This window comes from Leptodactylus fuscus, chromosome 6, assembly GCF_031893055.1.
Source record: "Leptodactylus fuscus isolate aLepFus1 chromosome 6, aLepFus1.hap2, whole genome shotgun sequence".
NCBI lineage: Eukaryota > Metazoa > Chordata > Amphibia > Anura > Leptodactylidae > Leptodactylus > Leptodactylus fuscus.
This window is the reverse complement of record NC_134270.1, coordinates 752,369-777,366: the sequence shown is the minus strand read 5'-3', so window position 1 is coordinate 777,366 and position 24,998 is coordinate 752,369. Positions and strand designations below refer to the sequence as shown.

Below are 24,998 nucleotides of genomic sequence, written 5' to 3'. Positions count from 1 at the left end.
AAAGAGGTTGTCCTGAGCGATAAAATATTTTTGGTAAAAGAGCAGAATGGACCGATCCACTGAATGTGCAGCAACACTTTCCAGTTCTCTACTTCCCGGTCCTGACTTGGCAACTATAAAATCTCCACTCAGCCAATCGCAGGTTATCAGTTTAAGGGCTAGTTCACACAGGGTTTCACGTGAACACATTCCATTGCAGCTGCAGTGCACCAGCATCTTGTTGCAGATTTCCACTCCGGATTAGACCCAAATGAATGGGCCTAATCCAGCGAGTGGTGTCGCGAGGCGCACACCGCAGCTGAATCAGCTGCAGAATACACCTGAAGAAAGGGCAGCTCGCTTCTTTTTTCCACGAGCGGTTCCCATTGAATTGACCGTCTCCCGTTGATTTCAATGGGAAGCGGCAGGATTTTGACGCGGATTCCTAAAGGAGTGGACACCTGATGGATCCCATTAGGGCTCATTAACACGGGGCAAGAGGGGGTGGATTTTGGCGCTGAATCCACGTCATGATCCGCTCCCTCACAATAGAGGTCTATGTAGACCGCCATTCACTGAAAAAAGAAGCGAGCTGCCCTTTCTTCAGGCGGATTCCGCGGCTGATTCAGCCTCGCGGCAGCATGCTCCGTACTAGGCCCATTCATTTGGGCCTACTCTGGAGCGGCTTCCCGTGTCAGAATCAGGACCAAAATCTGCCCTTCCACGCCCCGTGTGAATCGGACCTTACAGTCTATACGGTCTACCAGATACTGTTGGGAACAAATGTGAACATAGTGCAATCGGCTAAAGCAGGCCTTAAGACATTGTGTACATAAATGTGGTTGGGAAAGATTCCACGTGATCTTCTTAGAAGACAGAACATGTAACCGGCTGACAAGTGACTTGTTCATGCATTATAGAGCAGATATTTGTACAAGGGGTTGTCTGTTTGCTTTACGAGTTCCAGAGATGGAAAAGCGGCAACAAGACATTTCACAAAAAACATATTGTAATATACTGGACGTCACATGAGAGAGAAAGCCATTCAGAGGTGAGGGCTCACGTGGTCACTGTTCTTATACCAAGCATAGTTCAACAGTACAGGCAAACAGAAGGAACTAGGACAGATTACTTCTCCCCTTGTCGGGTTGGTCGCCCTTCTCTGCTAAACTGACGCTCACTCTGACATCTCTGCTATTACTTTGTAATAAAAAGTGATCAACACATTAGACATTGCCCAAAATGATATAAATGAGTCATCCGCGGCATCTGCGGCTCCTGTTGAGCCTCATTCATTCGGGCCTAATAAGGAGTGGTACGCCGCGACGGTCTGTTCACAAGGCGGAAAACGTTTCCGCGTCCTTTTACATACCGTAAGTGTTGCAATAAAGATTTCTGCTGCCTGGACGTGCCTATAGCGACCAGCCAAAATATTACAAGTATTTGGAATGAATATTTGGTGACCCGTGAAGGTTTTCTGATAGACCCAAACACAAATTTGTAACACTGGGGGGTGTTTATACGTTGGGCTCTTCTTTGTATCTCTGTGTTTAATTTAGTTTCTTTTGATACAAAATCTTCAAGAGATTCTAATCTAAGAATTATATTTTGCCTCTTTCTAAAGGGCTGAAACAGAAACACAAAAAAAAGCAGCGATCCGTATTAATTCTTATGTCGTGTCGTACTGAGAGATGGAATAGGAGATCATGGGCAGCCGGGAAATGTTATTAGAAGATTATTATTGCCTTGGAGTATATAATAAGGGGTCATAAGACTCTCATCACGCATGCTGGGTCGAGAGCATAAAAACATATTAAAAACATTCAAAAATAGTCTCGGCAAATTTATGTCAATGTCTCATTCTGCAGTAGACGCCGCTTTCTAACGTTAGGTCACTCAGGACAAGAGACCATTGTCTATGCTGTATGAGGCACAGCAGTGTAGACGAGACTACGGGGTTGTCCAGGGGGTAAAGGTCATTAATACGGATGACCCCTCCACAAGTTGGGTCAGGGTCGGACACCCAGACCCCTTCCAGATCATCCATTTTGGCTAGGTATATGACTGGTAGCAGCTCTATACAAGTGAATAGGAGCAGGGCTGCAGTTCCAGGAACCACAACCACAGTGTACAGAGCTCCCTACACTGTATACAGCTTCCGGTTTGCAGCCCCGCTCTTTCCAACCACTTCCAATTGTATACCTAGTTAGGGGTGTCACTGGTCCCTCTCTGGCACTCTCTCAGCCTCTCGGCTTCCGGCAAGTTGAGCTAAGGCATGGGAGAGAAAGGGGACAAGGACAGGACAACCAGGGAGAGGTGAAGCCTACTTTATAGCCATTCCCGAGTTTGTCCTAAATCCTGGACAACCCCTTTAAGACTGTTGAGAATTAGATGTCTAGAGCGGAGAGAGACTTGCACCAGATTTATCACAATGGCCATATTTTTAGACTGTCTAGTAATACTTTACACTACCCTACTTGTTAGTGATTGGAGGGGCTGACACATTGACACGAGTCACATGCTGTGCAGGGAGTGTATCTAATACCATTCACCTGTACCAGGGTTTCGGCTCCCTGCACATGGGAAAAGTCCGAGAGACCCGGGACTCTTTAATGCTCAGAATCAGTCGGGTTCCCATCGTATTGCCACGGCCTATCCTCACAACACTGAACAAATACAGAGAAACAGGAATACCAAGTTACCCGAAAAATGAAGAGAGAATGTGCTTTTTTTTTTTTTAGAGGACTTGGGGACGGAAACCCCGAACGTAATCCAGGCGCACCTAGCCTGATCTCCCAGGGAACCAAAGGATTGGACATGTTAAAATCCACTTGACCAATTCTTATCTCCCCCAGTATAATCCATCGGTGAAGAGTTTGCTGGTCCTGCCGAAAAAGGTGTGTAAGAGAGTCTGTCACCAGAGGTCAGGTTAGGGTCGTCTGAAGCAACCGCTATTTTCACCCGGGTAAATCGGTGTCTTTGTTGTCGAAACGTCAATGTTTTTGGCAACATGCAAATGAGCTCTTTGGAGCAATGGTGACATCCTCATTGCTCCAAAGACCTAATATTCATATTGACAAAATATCACCACACTGGAGGCTCAGATTCGCACCGTTTGATTCAGGTGACCCTAACCTATCTAGCTGGGTTCTGGTGACAGACTCTTTTTAAAGAGGTTTTCTGACCCCAGATCGAATTATCATACAAAAATAGGTCATCGGTATGTGATCTGAGAGAATCTGACACTTGGACCTCGCATAAATCATCTGTTGTAGCATCCTCCGGGTTCTACCATTAAGGGATTCTACCATTAAAACACAATTTTTTTCTGGTTGACACGTAGGAATAGCCTTAAGAAATGCTATTCTTCTCCTACCTTTAGATGCCGTTCCATAGAAATCCCGTTTTTCGTCGGTATGCAAATGAGTTCCCTCATAGCACTGGAGGCGGGCCCCAATGCTCAAACAGCACTGGGGGCGTCCCCAATGCTGTGAGAGAACTCTCCATCGCCGCCTCCATCTTCACGTATCTTCTTCCAGCGCAGGCAGTCAAACTTCTAGGTCTCGGGCCAACTGTGCATGCCACAAGAAGAATGGCCGCTTACACAGTAAGTAAGTGGCCATTTTCTTGTGGCCTGTGGGCATGCGCAGTCGGCTCTGCCCGAGGCCTACAAGTTTGACCGCCTGCGCCGGAAGAAGATGCGTGAAGAGGACATTTCTGAAGAAGATGGAGGTGTCGCTGGAGAGTTCTCTCAAAGCATTGGGGACGCCCCCAGTGCTGTTTGATTGCTGGGGCCTGGCCCCAGAGAACTCATTTGCATACCGACAAAAAACGGGATTTCTACCGAACGGTGAGAAGACATCTAAAGGTAGGAGAAGGATAGCCTTTCGTAAGGCTATTCCTACGTGTCAACGACAGAAAAATGTGTTTTAATGGTAGAATCCCTTTAATAAGTTCCGATGCAGCATCCTAATCCCTGCACAGTGTTGGTTTCTAGAAAATTGCAGCAACGCAATAGGATTGGTGTTGCACACGTCGCCATCCACTAGCCGCTTCCAGAATCACTCGGGATGGAAATTAGCTTTGGTTTCGATCTGTTGCAAAATGGATCGATCACAGCGTAATGATACGAACGAGAACAAAGCCTGACACGTGGAATTTTGACAGAGCCCAAGACGTAGAATTTTGGCAAGCAAATGACACACTAGGGTTGAGCCAATCTTGAGATTTCAAGATCGATTTTAAAATCCGATTTCCGATCATTTTCCAGCCGATCCCGATCGTGAAATTTGCTCAATTACCGATCGGGAGCCGATCTTTCCCCATCCCGATCGCACAACCCTATTTATGATATATACATGAAGCCGATCTTGAGGTAACCTCTGACCTCGATCCCGCCGGAAGAGATCGGAATTGGAATTCCGATCACGATCGTGAAATTTACTCGATCACCGATTAGAATCCGATCTTTTCCGATCCCGATCGCTCAACTCTATCCAGAAGTCAAATCGTCTCAAGACTGAGCCCATACGAAAACAGAGATCTGGATTTGATGCAGTTGTCTACCCCTGGGTCGTTGCAACGTGCGGCCAGCTGTACCCCCTCCCTGATTTGGCACAAATAAGGACAAGGAGTGCGCAGGTTATTACTGTATTTAGTCTATTGACGGACAGATACATTAACATTGTCCCTACTGTTTTGTGTGACTAAATGTGATACCGACTGATGATCGCACGTATTGTACCGCGTGCAGATGAAAAAAGATTTTTCTTTGGCATCCTGTTATGAAATCTGAAAGAGTAATTGATCTGATCTAGATTTTTTTTTTTCGTTAGGCCGTTCTAACGATTTCCTAATGAATGTTACAGATGGAGCTCCAAGCTGCTGCAGTATGGTACCTAAATAATACATCACATTTTCTGCCAATTTATAGAAAGGAACAGTCAAAGCCAATTTGAAGAGATGGCAAAAATAATTTAAAAAGTGATCATAAATACAATGTAGAGCTTTAGTTCTGTGTGATAGAATAGGCTTCGTATAATGATAAAGGCGCACGACGTGACAATGATGCAAGAATGACATTGGGGTAGTATTAGGGCCTGAATCAAAATCCCAAATAAATCGGGTATTTTACCTTAATTATAATCAATGACAATTATTTAGGCCACGCCCCTTAGAAAGTATGTTGTGCGGTGGGCACACAGTAAGCACAGGATAATCTACTCTATTACTATCCCGGAACTATGCAGGACATATGTAGAGAGGTACTGACTTGAACTGATGTCAGTATATTACTTTAGGGCTTGTTCACATGGGACAAGAGGGGGCGGATTTTGGCAATACATGGGCATGATCACGGGGCCATAGAGACAAATGGGTCAGTGTGAAAGCAGAATATGGCTAGCACACTGTTAAAGCACAAGGTTGTGTGCACAGAGCCACAGAGTACACTTCATCTCTCCATAGACTTCTATAGACATGCGTAATCGGAGTCATGTGACCTGCAGTCCATCTCACAGATGAGCAGGGATATACAGCGTGAAAGACATTTTAGCAAGGGAAGAGGGAACAGGAAAATAATCTGAGCTGATGAGCAGAAAATCTATTACAGAATTTTTTATAATCGCTTGTACTACTTATTTACACAACGTTTGTCAGCGATTATGTAAAACTATTAAAATTTACATTATAATATTTTTAGGAATTTTCGGTGATGTTGTTTTTAATTTTCCATGTTATTATCTATATTTAATTTAAAAAAAAAAAAAAAATCCAAAAAATTTTGTAATTCCAACTGTTGCCACTAACCCTAAAACAGACTGTGACTGGCTGGAGCAGAACCTATTGACTTCAATGGGAGAATTTTCTTGGTATGCTCTGTGAGGAGAAAGGGGAGGAGATAAACTGTGACATCACCGATTGTGACAATAGCTGTGATCATCAGTGTGCTGTAAGTGAGGTGAATGCTGCAAAAAAAAAAAAAAAAAATCTCCTACAGAAAGCAAGAAGCGTCAACGTGTTATTTGACTTTGTGGCCAGAGTGGAGGATTTTTTGGAATTTTTTTTTTAATATAGAAAAATAAACAACTATCCTCACCAAAAATTGTCTAACAATGTTTAACATAAAACTTTAAAGGGATTCTATCATTATAGTTTTTAAACCTTTATTTTAAAGGTCCGTGCCGCCATTTTTGAATTTTTCCTCATTATGGTAATTGTGCTCAGAGCACAGCATTGTCATCCATTCCAGCACCGCCTCTTTCTTCTGCGTCTTTTCCTCTTCTTACAAGAGACCACCACAAAATGGCCAACAGACATGCGCAGTCAGCTGTTCCGTCAGCCACTTTTTGGTGGTCTCTTGTAAGAAGAGGAGTGAAGAGGAGGAGATGCAGACGACAGAGGTGGCGTTGGAATGGATGACAATGCTGTGCTCTGAGCACAGGGGGAACGCATCTTGAGACCTTTTATTTACACCAACAGAGAGCAGTTCAACAATTTGGGCTGCGGTGTTTTGGTCAATGCATCTGACCCAGCAGCAGAGAACTATTACACCTGAGGATGGGTGTTTTATAACGCCCAAAACGCATCGTGTTTAAGTTTTTCTGTTAATAAAGCCGTTAACTCAACTTTTATGGTGGGAGAGCAGTTCCTTCAAACCAGACTCACGAACAAATCTGTGTGTCGATCCTTTTGTTCACTGCTGTGTTTTGGGGGTGTGACTGTTGGTGGACAGTGCTTCAATTCACAGGCCACAACAAAATGGGCGCTTACTTACTGTGTAAGCGGCCATTTTTCTACGTGGGCATGCGTAGTAGGCTCTGCCCGAGGCCTACAAGTTTCAAAGTCTGCGCCGGAAGAAGACACAGGAACACGATGTTCCTGAAGAAGATAGAGGCGGCGTTGGAGAGCTCTCTGGCAGCATTGGGGATGCCCCCAGTGCTGTTTGAGTGCTGGGGCCCGCCCCCAGGGCTGCGAGAGAACTCATTTGCATACCGAAGAAAACCAGTATTTCTACGGAACGGCGACGCGGAGAAGACATCTAAAGGTAGGAGACGAATAGCCTTTCTTAAGGCTATTCCGACATGTTAGGGACAAAACATTACTTCTGAATGATAGGATCCCTTTAATGGGAGTGCCAAAGACAGCCAAAAGTAAAGTACTGAGCTATCTCTGGAACTCCTAGATAGTGAAGTATGGCACTCGACTGTCCCATTCAGTTTGGTGGGAGCACCATCCACCACCAGACCATGCCCATATCCAGTGAATGAAAGGTCCTCCCGTTCTTGCTTAGTGGGATAACCTCTTGAAGTAATTGGGGTTGGGTTGCAGTACCAGGCACAGTCACACTGTACTGTACGTAGGGCACTGTGTAAAAAAGAAAGGGGCCAAGGGCAGGTTTTAAACATTTAAAGATGTTTTCCGGGATGTTACATCGGACTTAGAAAATGCCACGTATGTATGATACACTGCCGTCCGATCCCGGGAACCCTCATCGATCAGAAGAACAAAGGTGCGGCGGTTAATTGATTGATACGGCAAATATTCATGTACGGTATGATACACGGTATGGCTGGTCCTGTACAAATTCCAGGAATTAGTAATATAGAAAATCTCGGATGTCTCGGTCAGACTGCAAGGAATGTCAGGGGTGAAAGAATTAAAATTAAAAAAAAGGACACGACAGCTATTTCCAAAAACCATCAGCAGGAGCAAATATGCAAATAGAAGTGATGCGTGATTTTAAAGGTCACCGCCATGTCGGAGCAAAGTGACCATATGACAGTAAAGTAACTGCTCGGAATAATTGTCTCACTAAGAAACAAAGTGACTGGCTGAAAATGATGAGACACGCTCAACAAGCGCTCCCCTAATGTCAGCGTGAAGAATAATTAGGGCGAGAATTTCTTAAAAGCTTTGTCACTCAATTCAGAGGGTGACTTAACCCTTAGCACGACCGCTTGGCGGTTCTTTAGATGGACAAAAAGTAAAAACTATGGAGAAAAAAAACGTTAGTCACGTCCAGCCTCAGATCACAATGCAAAAAAACGGTTTCTACACCTTTCCCCTGAGCGATCCCTAGTTTGTCCTTTCCATGGCCTCCATAAGTTTAAAGGGATCCTACCATTGGATACCCTTTCCCTTTCTGACTAACACGTAGGAATAGCCTTATGAAAGGCTTCTCCTACCTTTAGATGTCTCCTCCGTGCCGCCATTCGGCAGAAATCCCAGTTTTCTTTGGTATGCAAATGAGTTCTCTCGCAGCACTGGGGGCGGGCCTCAGCACTCAAACAGCAGTGGGGGCAACCCCAATGCTGCGAGAGAACTCTCCAGCTTCTGCTGGGACGTCCTCTCCCTGCGTCTTCTTCCGTCCTGGGATTCAATCTTCTAGGCCTCGGGCAGAGCCAACTGCGCATGCCCACAGGCCACAAGAAAATGGCCGCTAACACAGTAAGTTGGTGTAAGTGGCCATTTTCTTGTGGGCCGGCCATGTGCAGTCAGCTCTGTCCGAGGCCTGAAGATTGACACCCAGGACGAAAGAAGACATAGGGAGAGGGCGTTCCAGAAGAAGATGAAGGCGGCACTGGAGAGTTCTCTCGCAGCATTGGGGACACCCCCAGTGCTGTTTGAGCACCAGGGACCGCCCCCAGTGCTGCGATAGAACTCATTTGCATAACAAAGAAAACCCGGATTTCTACCGAACAGCGGCATGGAGAAGACATCTAAAGGTAGGAGAAGAATAGCCTTTCTTCGCTTGCCCACACACAGCCTGCATGTTCTCTACTCTACTGACCTTCCATTAGACTCCATGTTCAGCAGCTTCCAGACTGTCCGATTCAATACTATATAGCTCTATCCACACAATAGCATGATCCTATCAGAGAACGGCTCAAGGACCTGTGATGACGTCATCAAGGGTCCTTCAGTCTAGTATGAACTTAAATTTGTTCAAAGTGCTTGTGAAGCCTTGTCATTTACCGGGATAAAAAGTAGCCAATGTTGGAATCGAGGTTACATTCTATATATGTGCCAAATTTCAGGCAAATCCGTTCAGCCATTTTTGTGTGATTGAGGAACAAACATCCAAACACACAGTAGTAGGATCATGTAGAAATGCCATAAACGTCTTCCATGGGAAAACCCCTTTAACCCGTGTTATCCATAGGATTTCTACACGACTGGAACATGCAGAAAATCCTGCAGACTGACAAACACTGGTTCCGTTCACTTCTATCTTATATTAGTTTCTTGGTGTTCTGATAAGTCTAATGGGGTCACAATCCTGCATGCCTGACTTGCAGAGGGTCACAAGTCCCATGTTCCTCCTACTGAGCTCCTCTGTGGACCCAGGCACAGGAGACTCAGAATCCGTCCTCCTTAATCCCCAGTCATTTGATGCCTTCCAAAAAACAACATAATTCCACGTTACAGCATTCCTTTTAGGTAGCCCCTACATAGAACTGACTACGAATCCTACCTTTTTTTTTCGGTCTAATTCGGTGTCCAATCTATTTTTGGGAAGAATCAAAAAAAAGACCCTAAACCTAAATCTGTCCTCAAACGTATCTGCGAAATCTGAGTGAAAGGATGCCACAGAACATATAAATCTCTTCTGCGCTCTTCACAAAGCCTCAGCGATGTAACATGCCCTCTTATTCCCTGGTAACCGGAGCTCAATGACATTGGAAATTATGGGAAATGACAGAACAATGGCTGCCCGTGTATGCTAAATGGGGCGCCCGCGGTGAAATCTAAAATACAAAGGATGGGCTGATCTGTTGCATATTAGGGAAAGAAAAAAAAGCCCAAGGCTTCAGCAAGTAATGATTTTTTTTTTCTCTTTTTTATTGAGGGAGGATTAGCAGAGTACAGGAGAAGTGTATGCAAGGTCAGACGTTACATGTACTCACCCCAGCTGCAAAGCCCAAACTTCCATCCAGTATACGTCTCTGTAGGGAAAGACAAGGATAATATAAGTAGGGGGACAAGGGGCACCAGGACACAATCACAAGCCTTATACTCTGTGGAGTCGGAAAAAAGTTACCAATTCCAGCTTCAAAACAAAAATGATGAATTATTAATAAAATGGATAATTTGTTGCATGTTGAGCTATAAATTTTTAATGAATTTTAGATTGAGGCTTCATCACAGAAACAGCCAAAAATCGGCAGAGAGAAAAGTCTTGGAAGGATAGCGAGATCGATAAGCAGCAGATACACCCCGACCATACATGGGCTATACTGGGGTTCGCATGTAACCGCTGTTTTTGTGGTCCTGTTTTTTGTTATTCAGGTCCCCCAGTGGATACAAACAACAGAGAGCCCAGCGCAGATGTGAACCGAGAGTGAGATGTCATCTGTGCTAGATAGCCAAAAAATCTAATAGAAATAAAAATAAAGAGTCTGCAGACTTTAAAGGGATCCTATCATTGGATACCTTTTTTTCTGACTAACAGCCTTAAGAAAGTCTATCCTTCTCCTGCCTTTAGATGTCTTCTCTGCACCGCCATTCGGTATAAATCCTGGTTTTCTTCGGTATGCAAATGAGTTATCTCGCAGCACTGGGGGCGGGCCCCAGTGCTCAAACAGCACTGGAGGAGTCCTCAATACTGCGAGAGAACTCTCCAGTGAAACCTCCATCTTCTTCTGGAACGCCCTCTCCCTGTGTCTTCTTTCGTCCTCGGTTTCAATCTTCTAAGCCTCGGACCTTGGGTAGAGCCAACTGCACATGCCCGCAGCCACAAGAAAATGGCCGCTTACAACAGATTACTGTGTAAGCGGCCATTTTTCTTGTGGCCCGGGCATGCACAGTCGGCTCTGCCCGAGGCCTAGAACATGAAACCCAGGACGGAAGAAGACACAGGGAGAGGGTGTTCCAGAAGAAGATGGAGGCGGCGCTGGAGAGTTTTCTTGCAGTATTGGGGACGCCCCCAGTGCTGTTTGAGCGCTGGGGCCCGCCCCCAATGCTGCAAAGGAACTCATTTGCATACTGAAGAAAACCGGGATTTCTACGGAATGGCGGCGCGAAGAAGACATCTACGGGTAGGAATAGAATAGCCTTTAAGGCTATTCCTACGTGTTAGTCAGAAAAAAAGGGTATCCAATGATAGGATCCCTTTAAGGCAGGGGTAGGCAACCTTCAGCACACCAGCTGTTGTTAAACTCCCAGCATGCATAATTGCTCTGCTTTTCTTGTAATTTCCATGGAAGTCAATGGAGAATGTTGGAAGTTGTAGTCTCACAGCGGCTGGAGTGCTGGAAGGTTGCGGACCCTGTAGGTATGTTTACGTGGCAGAAATGGAAGATGAATTTGAGACAGATTTCCGCCTCAAATTCCTTTTCCATTTCTGCTTTTACTTACGTCTTGGACTTTGCAGCTGAAACGGTCAGGGAAGCTGTGGCTGGATCTTTGCAGCATCCTGTTTCGATCTCTGACTACCAGTGACAACAATATGAGATTCAGGGCAGAGTTTGGTGCTGAATTTAAGATGGATCTGCCTCAGAATTAGAGCCAAAATCTGCCAAGTAAACAGGCCCTAAGGTGCCCATGCATCGTCAGGAAAAATGAAGTCAATAGATATCCCGCCCAACTTGTCTGAGCATGCATGTGGAGAGGGGAGTAAGCTGCAACAAGAGCTGCATTGAAGTGGTTTTTTGGACTTATTAATTGATGGGTCATTAAATAAAGATTAGTCAGAAACTTAGGACCCCTGCTTTCCGCTTCACAGACGACGACACCACATTCAACAATTGCAAGGGCCGCCTGCAGCTCAGTCCCATTCAAGTGAGCTGCAATACCAAGCATGGCCACGGTAAAATGTGCGGCGCTGTGCTCATCCAAAAACTGCAATCTCTTGAAACAGCTGATGGGCTGTGGTCATGGGTGTCAGACCCCTGCTGATCTTCAGTTGATATCCTATCTTAGGGATTGGTCGTCCATTGCCCCGAACACAACTACAATCAGCCTAGATATCCATCCATAGTCCAAAAACAAACACGATCACGATATCTTCTATAGCCTAAAACTCAGGATTTATCTGCAACCTTCTATTAGTCAGCGCTGTGCACCATCACACTGACACCATAAGCCGCAAAAGCAGACTTAGGACTTTGGTTTGCACGTAGTAAAGACTCAAAATTGCAAAAACTGTAAAATATCCAAGTAAATCCTGCATTCATTGCAAATCTAATCCCCGTTCCCCGTAGAAAGACAACCTAAATCTGGAGCGTTGGATGCAGAAATATCAGTCCCTTACACCGTTAGCATCATGGGGGTTAACAGCATGGACCCGTCATACTGAGGTTCAGAAGTTGGAGTGTCAGAAAGAGAATTAGTCGCCGACGTCAAGTGGATTATTGTTCTGTCAGTAACTCTCTGCTCGGCCTTGTCACTTTCTATCAGGAGGATGCGGACTCCAGATTTCGGGAGACAAGCGGCGTCTTCGGTGTAAGGCTAGCAGACAAGTCGTACTCCGAGTGATAGCCCCTTATCTATGGGTGGATGTAGAATTTATTAATCCTGCTGGCAGATGTGAGACTGACGGGAATAGTAAAACACCGCAACACCAGCACAGGGAGAAGACACCAGCAGGAGAAGACAATGTCTGCACGACATTATTAGTCATCTCAGAAGGGATCGCACGGAAAGCAGAACGTAAAGATTAGAAGATGCAACGTCTGTCCGTCACCGCCATGTAATAGCTGCAAAAATGAGCAAGTGACAAGTATATACAAAGACTCCCAAGACAGAGAAGTCACCTTCAAGGAATCTTCAATTTTGTTTACAATCAGATCCATTACAAAGAGCCAAAAAAACAACAAAGTAAAGGAGGTCGGATGAGGTCACAGGTAGCCACGAGGAATCTCTTCTTGGTCATTGGCGTCCATTACGGTAAACAATAGGGTCGGAATTAGATAGGAATGGATTTACCATGCCCTATTAGGGAATATGGATTATTTTGGGAGGGGACGATTGCTCGGACATCCTCACATCCCTTATCCAGAGCGAAGATCCAATGGAAAAAAAAGTGTCCTGCTCTGGAGGACTCGATCTGAATGAAATGAATGATGCCAAGCGGTTTATATTGGTGATTTTCTGGGATAAGATAGGCCCCAGACCCATGTTGATCAGCTGGATGAAGCGGTCATAGTGTTCAGATGAGCGCTGTGGTCTTTTCACTGAACACCAGCATAGCCCCTGTACATATGATAGAGTCTGGGCTTAGGTATCGCAGATCAGCCCCATTCACTTGGATAAGGGTTCATATACACGGGGCAAGAGGGGGCGGATTAAGGTGCGGAATCCACCTCAAAATCCGCCCCCTCACAACAGAGGTCTATGTAGACCGCTAGCGATCTTTTGTTCCTGCTCGTAGAAAATAGAAGCGAGCTGCCCTTTCTTGAGGCAGACGCCGTGGCGGAAATCGTCAAGACAATCCCTCCGGACTAGGCCCATAAATTTGGGCCGGCTCCGGAGCGGGAAGCCGCAACAGTCACGGCTATCTGCATTTTGGTCCTGATTGTGACGCGCTTCCCTCATCAAAATCAGGACCAAAATACGCGATCACTAGCCCAAGTGAACTAGGCCTAAGACTTAACTGTTGATATACCATGTGACATGGAAGTGGTCAAGACTCCTCAAACTGTTAATATCAGGTGTCATATCCGCATCGGTCACCGATTGATAACCTGAGTGTGTGTGTATATATATATATATATATATATATATATATATATATATATATATATATATATATATATATATATATATACACCCTATTAATATTATAAATGTGAAAGTTTGTGAGTTTGGATGTTTGTGGGTTTGTGTGTTTGGATGTTTGGATGTTTGTTCCTCAATCACTCAAAACCCGCTCGACCGATTTGGCTGAAATTTTCCACAAACATAGTCACTACACCCGATTGCGCAATAGGCTACTTTTCGTCACAATAGCGCACATACGTTTGTGCCAGGACCCCCACAAAACCCAAACTCACACCACCATCTCTGCAATCTCACACACTTTGGACCATAGCAAGCCACAAAATTCATATTGCCCTCTGCAGCCTCGTTCCTAACCCCACACAATCACATATACATAGACTTTGCCACTTTGCCCCTCACCTTAACGATACTCCAGGAGGCGCTCTATAACGCTCCGGAGCAGCCAAGTTTGCCAACCCCCACCGCTCTGACAATCTGCGACACCGCCTACTCATGCCAATACCCCTAGCCGGTCTAATAAATGCAAAAAAAAAAGTTTAAAAAAAAGTAAAAAAAAATATAAAAACAAATAAAAAGGATTACAAATTCTAATCGCCCCCTTTCCCTAGAACACATATAATAGTAGTTAAAAACTGTGAAACACATACATGTTAGGTATCCCCGCGTCCGAAATCGCCTGCTCTACAAAGCTATACAAATATTTTTCCTGTTCAGTAAACGCCGTAGCGGGAAAAATGGTCAAAAGTGCCAAACCACCGTTTTTTCACTGTTTTGATTCTGATACAAATTTGCATAAAAAGTGATCAACGCAATAACATTCCCCGAAAATGGTAGAAGTACAAAGTACACCCGGTCCCGTAGAAAAAGACGCCCTATGCATCCCCGTACACTTACGTATAAAAAGTTATGCCTGTCGGAATATGACGACTTTTCAAAAAAAAAAAAATTTTTAACATAGTTTTGGATTTTTTTGAGGGGTCAAAATGTAAATAAAACCATATAAATTTGGTATCCCCGGAATTGCAACGAAACACAGAATACAGGGGACATGTCATTTTGATTGCACAGTGAACGTCGTAAAACCAAAGCCCGTAAGAAAGTCGCAGAAATGCATTTTTTCTTCAAATCCACCCCATTCTGAATTTTTTCCCTGCTTCCCAGTACATTATATAGAATAAATAATGGTGGCATCATGAAGAAAAATTTGTTCCAGAAAAATTAAGACCTCATATGGCTCTGGGAGCGGAGAAATAAAAAAGTTATGGGGTTTAGAAGGAGGGGAGTCAAAAACGAAAAAACAAAATCAAAAAATGCCATCGGCGGGAAAGGGTTAACTTCAAATACTTCTGTCCCAAAGTCACTATGTAAAGTTTCTCACAACACCGTATATATAGCAGCTCAAATACAAAGTAACTTCAACACAAAAGTCTCACGTATTCTCTGAATTACAGCAAAAACAAGATACACAGTTACATTTCATATCCCATACCCTATACACACTACAAAAACGTTACCCGCGCCTGTATATACCCACTGCTACAATCACCGCAGACGAAGTCGCGGGTACCAGCTAGTATTATATATCTCAATATGTATGTCCCAGAAGACCTCTTAAAGTTTTTTTTTTTGTGTGTTGTTGGTGGTATAAAACCGGAGATAAGGCCAGATGAAGTGACAATCCCTCCTTTTGGCAAGTACAACATCTATACATACTGCTCTGAGTACAGGTATAGGAGACTCTTCCTCCATTTTTATAGTTAGGGCTGCTGTTCTCTTTTATATGACACCAGAACCTATGTCCTAGGTGGTATAAAACCAGAGCTACGACCAGATGAAGTGATCATCCCCCCCTTTTGGCAAATGATACATCTATACATACTGCAGAGTACAGGTATAGGAGACTCTCCCTCCAGTTTTATAGCTTGGCCTGCTGTTCTCTTTTATATGACACCAGAGCCAACATCCAAGGTGGTATAAAACCGGAGATAAGGCTAGATGAAGTGACAACCCTCCTTTGGGCAAATGCTACATCTATACATACTGCACTGAGTACAGGTATAGGAGACTCTTCTTCCATTTTTATAGCTAGGGCTGCTGTCCTCTTTTATATGACACCAGAACCAATGTCCTAGGTGGTATACAACCAGAGATATGGCCAGATGAAGTGACCATCCCCCCCTTTTGGCAAATGATACATCTATACATACAGCAGAGTACAGGTATAGGAGACTCTTCCTCAATTTTATAGCTAGGGCTGCTGTTCCCTTTTATATGACACCAGAACCAATGTCCTAGGTGGTATAAAACCAGAGATACGGCCAGATGAAGTGACTATCCCCCCTTTTGACAAATGATACATCTATACATACTGCAGAGTACAGGTATAGGAGACTCTTCCTCCATTTTATAGCTAGGGCTGCTGTTCCCTTTTATATGACGCCAGAACCAATGTCCTAGGTGGTATACAACCAGAGATGGGCAAATGCTACAAATGGTGGGAGTTGTAGTTCCATAGCAGATGGAGTGCCAAGGGTCGCTGATCCCTGTACTAACAACACACACAATACATCTTCCATATAATGCAATATTTCGGCTCACAATGTCCCTCACATAGATTGTTAGGCCCAAGCAGCGTCAGGTTTCTATGGGGACAACGGATGCCGCCTCCCACCTCTATTTCCAGCCATGGATCGCTCTGACTTTAAAAAGAGTCATTCTGACCCCTAGGCGAAATGGACTGTAAGCCTGACTGGACAGAAACGCAGGGGACGCGGCAAAACATATCATAGTCTGCAACGAAAGCCGGCGACGGCACAAACAACTTTCTCGGATCACAAAGTATTGAGGTTAAACGCAAGGTCAGTACTAGGGAAGAAAGTATAATTTTAGCACGCCGCTCGAGGAATTAACTAGGTCAGAACAAGGCAAGGAAATAAGCAAGGGAAAAAAATGCACAAAAGCAAAAAGAGTCTCTAGGTTTATTGAGACACCTCCAAAATTGTTGGTTTTGACTCTTTATCCAGCAATATCGGTGCAGATTTTGTTTTAGAGGGGACTAAAATATTGATGGCCTAGCCACCCAAACCAATAATAGTGACGTGTAGAAGCAAAAAGATATTTTTGTGGCCACAAACCAATGCACAGATAATCATCTTTTTATAGAAATGCAAACAGTAGGCAAGTGCACGGAGGGCGGAGCCTGATTTACTCCAGTTGTCTACAGACAGCTGCAAGTGCTCCAAATCTCCTCTGGAATCGCCACCCAACACCGCCCCTTTAGCTGTGATGACCAGTTTACGCCACTGCCTGTGTCACAGCAGTCTATAGGCAAATGTGGTAAATCAGGCTCCGCCCCCACTGCACTTGCCAGCTGATTTGCTTATCTATTAAGAGATGGTTACCGCAATGTTCCTTCTTTGGTTTGAGGGCACAAAGATATGTGTCTGCTCCTATTAAAGGCCTCTACATAACACTACTATTAGTTTGGGAGGCATAAGAGACCCTATAAATTAAAGGAGATATCCAGTTTCTAATACTGAATGCCTATCCGACAGATGAGATCCCTGCAGACGTGCTGCAGGGCCGAGCTGCTCACTTGCACTGCGATTTGTAGCGGTGGCTTTCTCTGGGAGCTCCTGGTATCCTCGGCATTTGTTTACATGGTTAGCTTCCTGCTGTCTTCGCCTACAACTACCGTGATGCATTGCAGTTCACTCAGATTTCCCCCTCTCACTTCCTCCCTCACAACCCACCCTGTTTCCCTTGCTAGGCCGCGGAGTACTAGCCCTACCTATCTAACTAACTCAGTCCCAAACCCCCTCCCCACCACATCATACGTACCTGTCTTCTCATCCTGGAGATGACTTTCGTGCCGCTGTCCTCTCTTCTGCCTGCACCTGGGAGCCGACACCTGCACAATCTTCGCTTCTGCCGGCGTTCTATTGCGTAAGGACCAACTACAGCTCCCTTGTGAAGGAAGCAACGCCAAGCGGAAGAAGATGAGTATGATGGGAACGTGAGGGAGGAGAGGAGTACTGGTAACCTCCCGTCTCCAGAAATGGCAAAACGTAACATTACCAAGAAATCAGAAAATATGGATAAGTATACTTTTTTTTTTTTTTTGAAGGGAGTAGATTAGAAGTTAGGTGGGGGAAGGGAGTTTCGCTTAGTGTTAATGTTTTAGTTTATGCCGGACAACCCGGAAGAAGACGCGTGAAGACTCCATTCCTGAAGAAGATGGAGGCAGCGCTGGATAGGTTCTCTCGCAGCAATAGGGACACCCCCAGTGCTGTTTGAGTGCTGAGGCCCGTCCCCAGTGCTGCGAGAGAACTCATTTGCATACCGGCGAAAACCGGATTATATACCGAACGGCGGTGCGGAGAAGACATCTAAAGGTAGGAGAAGAATAGCCTTTCTTAAGGCTATTCCGTCGTGTCAACGAGGAAAAAAAGTTTTTAATGGTAGAATCCCTTTAAAAACTGCTGAAAAGCCTTCTGACGTAGGAAGCAGCTCATGAGAGAAGAGTATCCCATATTGGACACAACACTTGCCAAGATTATGGCGGTATTTATAGACGTGCAGAGAAATGTGTAGGTATGTAGGATTTACATCTCAGCCGTGTCGAGCACATGAATTGCCGCTTTATAAATAGAAGATAATAATACTAATTTGATCCTGGAGACGGCAGGTAGCCAATCAATGCGATTACGTCGTCGGAAATGAGGACTTGCAATTGAAGTAAAAGCCGGCAGCAGCAAATTAACTGGGAATTGAGTGGGGATAATCTGGTCATTGACGTCTACGCATACTGACTTTGATTCCTGTTCAAGAGTCGATGAAAGTACGCAAAAAAAAAAAGTGAAAAATATAATATCACAAAGCATGTTACACATAAAAATATGAACAGAAGTGAAATCACATTCAGTTTCTGAAATGAATTATTAACATATTGCGTTCGGTATCCTAAAATATCGACAGGATTGTTCAGATGTAGAGATGAGCGAGTACTATTCGAAACTCCCGTTTCGAATAGCACGCACCCATAGAAATGAATGGACGCAGCCTGCGTGCCGGCCGCTTCCATTCATTCCTATGGGTGCGTGCTATTCGAAACGGCCGTTTCGAATAGGACTCGCTCATCTCTATTCAGATGCCTATTCCTTTGAGGAGGCTGGACCAGAAAACATAAATTGACGTCCAAGCCAATAGCCATTCACTCACCTGTCCGGTTGAGAAGACAAACACCAAGGCAGATCCAGCTGCTGTAAGGCCCCATGTGAATAGTGTCCCTAAAAGGGACTGTGTTACTGGACTGTATCCTTCAATCATATTCAGAGCCCTGAAAAAAATGTTCAGATTTATTATTTACGAATTGCAGTCACATAGGCTGATACCCTACTAATATTATAAATGTAAAGGTTTGTGTATTTGGATGTTTGTTCCTCAATCACGCAAAAGCGGCTGATTGGATGTGAATGAAATTCGGCACATAGATAGATTGTAACTTGGATTAAAACATTGGCTACTTTTTATCCCGGTAAATGACATGGCTTCCCGACTGTTATGAATTTATGTTCACATACTATATTACACTGCTCTTGCAGCCAGGTCTGTTATCTCTCTATGTAAACACTCAGCTAACCCTCAGTCCATTGTGTACATGCATCTGCATATTATCTGATCTGCTCCAGGCAGTGCTGACACACTGGATGGGAAAACACATTTAATCCAAATTGGCAGTTTGCTACTTTTAAACATGCCGGGAAAAAGAAAATCTAATTTGCTGCAAAATTCTAAAACAACGAGAGCTATGAAGGAGCCAGAAGTCACAGAGTTCTCCTCAAGCCGAGCTGACGGGGGATCATCAGTGCGAACAACACACATTATATGGTGTTCTAGCGAGCTGCTGAGATGCCGGAACAATCACGGGCACAGCGCGAGGAACAAGTTTAGAGGCAGGCCAGCTTGAGAGCTGCCAAAACATCGGAGCAGGTGGATCATCAACACCAACAACACACAGATGAAGTCGAGGGCAGGGGCTAGTATATATACATATATATATATATATATATATATATATATATATATATATATATATATATATATATATATATATATATACACTCACCGGCCACTTTATTAGGTACACCTGTCCAACTGCTCGTTAACACTTAATTTCTAATCAGCCAATCACATGGCGGCAACTCAGTGCATTTAGGCATGTAGACATGGTCAAGACAATCTCCTGCAGTTCAAACCGAGCATCAGTATGGGGGGGAAGAAAGGTGATTTGAGTGCCTTTGAACGTGGCATGGTTGTTGGTGCCAGAAGGGCTGGTCTGAGTATTTCAGAAACTGCTGATCTACTGGGATTTTCACGCACAACCATCTCTAGGGTTTACAGAGAATGGTCCGAAAAAGAAAAAACATCCAGTGAGCGGCAGTTCTGTGGGCGGAAATGCGTTGTTGATGCCAGAGGTCAGAGGAGAATGGCCAGACTGGTTTGAGCTGATAGAAAGGCAACAGTGACTCAAATAGCCACCCGTTACAACCAAGGTAGCCAGAAGAGCATCTCTGAACGCCGCACAGTACGTCCAACTTTGAGGCTACAGATGGGCTACAGCAGCAGAAGACCACACCGGGTGCCACTCCTTTCAGCTAAGAACAGGAAACTGAGGCTACAATTTGCACAAGCTCATCGAAATTGGACAATTGAAGATTGGAAAAACGTTTCCTGGTCTGATGGTCTGATTTCTGCTGCGACATTCGGATGGTAGGGTCAGAATTTGGCGTCAACAACATGAAAGCATGGATCCATCCTGCCTTGTATCGGTAACGGTTCAGGCTGGTGGCGGTGGTGTCATGGTGTGGGGAATATTTTCTTGGCACTCTTTGGGCCCCTTGGTACCAATTGAGCATCGTTGCAACGCCAAAGCCTACCTGAGTATTGTTGCTGACCATGTCCATCCCTTTATGACCACAATGTACCCAACATCTGATGGCTACTTTCAGCAGGATAATGCAATGCCATGTCATAAAGCTGGAATCATCTCAGACTGGTTTCTTGAACATGACAATGAGTTCACTGTACTCCAATGGCCTCCACAGTCACCAGATCTCAATCCAATAGAGGAGCATCTTTGGGATGTGGTGGAACGGGAGATTCGCATCATGGATGTGCAGCCGACAAATCTGCGACTGCAACTGTGTGATGCCATCATGTCAATATGGACCAAAATCTCTGAGGAATGCTTCCAGCACCTTGTTGTATCTATGCCACGAAGAATTGAGGCAGTTCTGAAGGCAAAAGGGGGTCCAACCCGTTACTAGCATGGTGTACCTAATAAAGTGGCCAGTGAGTGTATATATATGTATATATAGCATTTATACTATATGTGTCTGTGCATATATTATATATATAAGCACACACACATATATTACATATACACTCACACTGGGAGTGATATATATATATATATATATATATATATATATATATGATAAGAATAAGATAATAGATAAAATACATAAAATATATATACACACACCGTCTATTTTACAGTAATACAAACAGTCTGAAGATCCCAAGAGAATTTCAACTGTGTCATTCCTCATAGAGAGGTCAGACACCCCGAACGCAGGTGCCTCATGTCACAAAAAGCCAGGACTAGAGTCCCCACTGGGTGTCATCATGTCACCATCACCCACAGGAACACGTCCCCTTGGTCTACAGTGTCTACAAACCATCTCCAGTTGAGGTGTCCGCAGCTCTAGACACTGCATGTAGCGTCCTGGACCACTTCACATCGTCCCCTGGTTATTTACTAAGTCTCCATAGGAGTCTGCACAGCGTAAAGGAGAACTGGAATTTCCATGACATTCGGAAGAAATTTCAGACATATTCCTGACGCTGTACTTAGGCTGTACGGAAACCTTTCACTTATTTTTAAACAAGGCGCTCGGAGATGAATGTAGACAGATTAATAAGAGATAGCGAGGGAACGGGGAGCTGGAGCCGAGGCAGAATTTACCGAGTATTTCCCATCTGTAACATTGCCAAGAAGAAAAATAGTGCAAAGAGAATTGCAAAATCTTAGCTGGAGGATCTCTGTGCCTTATGTGCAGATTTACCTTCTATAAAGTCAGTCTGTACTGTCAGACTTATAATAGAGAGGCTTGTATGACCATTAGCTGGGGTCCCATTGTGTACAACCTTTAAGGCCGGGGTCCCACGGGCCGGAAACACGGGAAGCGCGTTTGAATCAGAACTAAAATGTGGGTGTCGTGGCTTCCCGCTCCGGAGTAGGCCCAAATGAATGGTCCTATTCTGGAAGGATTGTCTTGACGTGTCCACCTCAAGAAAGGGCAGCTCATGGAAAAAAGATCATAGACCTCTATTGTGAGGGGGCGGATTTTGAGGTGGATTCAGCGCCCTTTCTGGCTTCAAGTCCTGACTTTTGGAAACAGGTGAGCGGCACTGCTCTACCCTGTTTCCATAAATCCCATACAGGTCAATGGGAGCTATAGAAACAGCATAACAAAGCTGATGTAAGTTGTACCTATATATCTGCAGTTAAATGCTCTATGCTGTTTCCATAACTCCCATTGACCTGTATGGGAGTTATGGAAACAGGGTAGCAGCGCGGCACTCCGGTTGGGTTCACATTTGCGCTGGAGACTCTGCTGCAGTGTCTGTAAGAAATTGCCAGACAGAAAAGTGTTGCAAGCCTGACTTTAAAGAAAAACAGACATGCAACCAACACCCAGATAAACTCCTTTATAGTTAATGGGGTCCCTCAGGCTCCGTTTGTGTCTGTTCTTCTGCTCCTCCGACAGAGTAAAAGAAATTACACCCAGATACAGGTGTGAATCTTGCTGCTTTCAAAAGGGCAACTGGGGAAACACGGTGGCTCAGTGGTTAGCACTACAGCGCTAGAGTCCTGGGTTCGAATTCCGCCAGGAACAACATCTGCAAGGAGTTTGTATGTTCTCCTCGTGTTTGCATGGAGTTCCTCCCATTCTATAAAGACATACTAATAGGAAAAAGGATGTACATTGTGATCCCTATATGGAGCTCACAATCTACATTTTAAAAAAAGAAAAAAAAAAAAAAAAAAGCCCTGCCCTGGAGGTCCAAACATTCAGCCAGATATTCCCACCTCAACCACGGTCTGCAAAGATGAGAACATCCCTTTAATGCTGGGGTCACAGGAAGGAATTCTGGGCAATAATTTGAGGAGGTTTTCTATCTCACATTCCTCTTCAAACACAGACAACCCTGTGAAATTGCCTCAAAAACAGATCCAAATTTTTATGCCGTAAAATAGCCTCAATGAGGGTTTGTTTTACGCCCACGAGACCCAAATCAAGTGTTGCTCAACTGAATTGCAAAAGTGCTCAGGTAACAAGTGTTGCAGCCACCGAAAATTAGGTCATTATTAAGGAGGTGTCAAATGGGTTGTCCAGCTTTGAAAACTTTGGGTACCATTCTTGGCTGACAAGGCTGTTGTATTATAACTTACACAGTAAAAAAGGGGTCCACCAGTCCCACAAGATAGGTCATGTGTGTTATCTGTGTCAATCCAACAATTGGGCCCCACACAGATCAGTTGTTGTGGCAGCCGCTGTGTGCTAAAAGCTGCTAGTATACAGGAAGCATGCACAGCACCATTCCTATTCAAGTAATAGGAATGGTACAACAGCGCATCCACTGTATAATGGCGGTTCCAGCAAACTGCATCAAGCCGCGGCATCCGCCTCGCGACAGCACCCTCCCGACTAGGCCCATTCATTTGGGCCTACTCCGGAGCAAAAAGCTGCGACTGTCGGAAGCCGTGTGTGATGAATGGCCCAGAGTTATGGGTTTTTTTCACTGCCATCTCAGATATATTTCCCTTTTGCCCTGTTAATTTACTCGACCTGAATAGCAAGATGCCAGAGATAGTGTCCAATTGTCCAAGCCTAATTCCTCCCTAGAGGTAGCTTGGCTCATCCCTTTGTCTCAACCTGGGCACAGCATTGTTATGGTTGTGCTAACTTCGTTATTCTTAGCAGGGGGTGTCTGGGATCAGTGGACTGAGAGCCTTGCTATCACCTTTTAGCAGACAAGCTGTCTCCATAGGAGACTTTGAAAGAGTTATGACTGTCATATGACTTGTACCAGTATAGTCATACTGGTACAAGGTGAGGAGGAGAGCTGCCCACCTTGCTGACCTCATCGTGGGAGGGGGCTGTCTAGTATCGACCCTCTTGGGTTAATAAATATAAAACTTTAGAAGGCTCGTCTCATATTATCCTATAAGACCCGGTCCCTCTCTCAGGGTGAGAGCAGATGGTAAAAGTAAGAAGGTGATTGAAGTTTTGCCAGGTAGGCCAGAGGCTGGGTAAAAGTGGCTGTGGCTAGTCGAGATCCTTCACACCATGCCAGTTGCATTTTAGTCCTATTCTGACACGGCTTCCTGCCCAAAATCCACCCCTTCTTGCCCCGTGTGAACGAGCCCTAACTCTCTCTGTCTAGAAAACGTTCTCCAACAGGAATTTCCACCTACATTTCATCGTGCAGCTGTTTACATTCGTAGGCTGCAGATAGGGACGGAGCAGGATCTAGACACAAGTACACGGATGAGGAAGCTTTGGTACAATCAGACCTGTTGCCAAGACACAAATCCTAATCTACTGAACACCAGACCTGAAACGTAGAAATCGACAGCGATAAAAACACAAGTTAATCCAACTATTCATCAACACGTTACGACACCAGCTAGAGAGCGCAGCGCGTGGAGAATAAGACTTGTTAATATATTGATTGAAAGCTTTCTTGGGTGCAAAGCAGATGCAATCCTGCAAACAATAGAGGGAAATAAAGAGGCCCTCGGATTAGAGAGGGATATAGATAGGTGCACAAATCTGGAGATTAAAGATTTATACTCAGGATTTCCAATTACACATCAAGTGACGGATTCATTTTTCTAAGTGTAAAGTAGAAATAAGTTGCATCTCCTCAAATTCACACCAGTCGCTTCACCTGTATCGTGCCGAGCCCAGTAAAAGAAATCGATGTTACCGTCAGGCAAGGCTGCGGCTATATATCCTACTAATCCTATCCTACTAATATTTTAAATGTGAAAGTTTGTGTGTTTAGATTTTTGTTCCTCAATCGCAGCCAAACGGCTGAACGGATTTGGCTGAGATTTGACACATATCTAGATGGTCACCGGGAAAGAAACATAGGCTACTTGATATGCCGCAAAATGCCCCGAAATCCCGAAAGCTAGCGGTGAACATATGCTCCAGCTACGC

The 24,998-nt window shown here is 44.6% G+C and overlaps 1 protein-coding gene across 1 annotated transcript in view; it reads right to left on the bottom strand.

The window, feature by feature from the left end:
• SLC39A11 (solute carrier family 39 member 11) overlaps nucleotides 1-19,034 on the bottom strand; it is a 216,575-nt gene extending 197,541 nt beyond the window's left edge. Inside the window, exons 1-2 of the mRNA XM_075278149.1 lie at nucleotides 18,922-19,034; nucleotides 9,888-9,926 (exon numbers count right to left, since the gene is read on the bottom strand). Of these exons, the coding sequence (XP_075134250.1) occupies nucleotides 9,888-9,926; nucleotides 18,922-19,029 (147 nt within the window). The 5' untranslated portion in view covers nucleotides 19,030-19,034. The remainder of the gene's footprint in view (nucleotides 1-9,887; nucleotides 9,927-18,921) is intronic.
• Nucleotides 19,035-24,998: the final 5,964 nt, after the last annotated feature.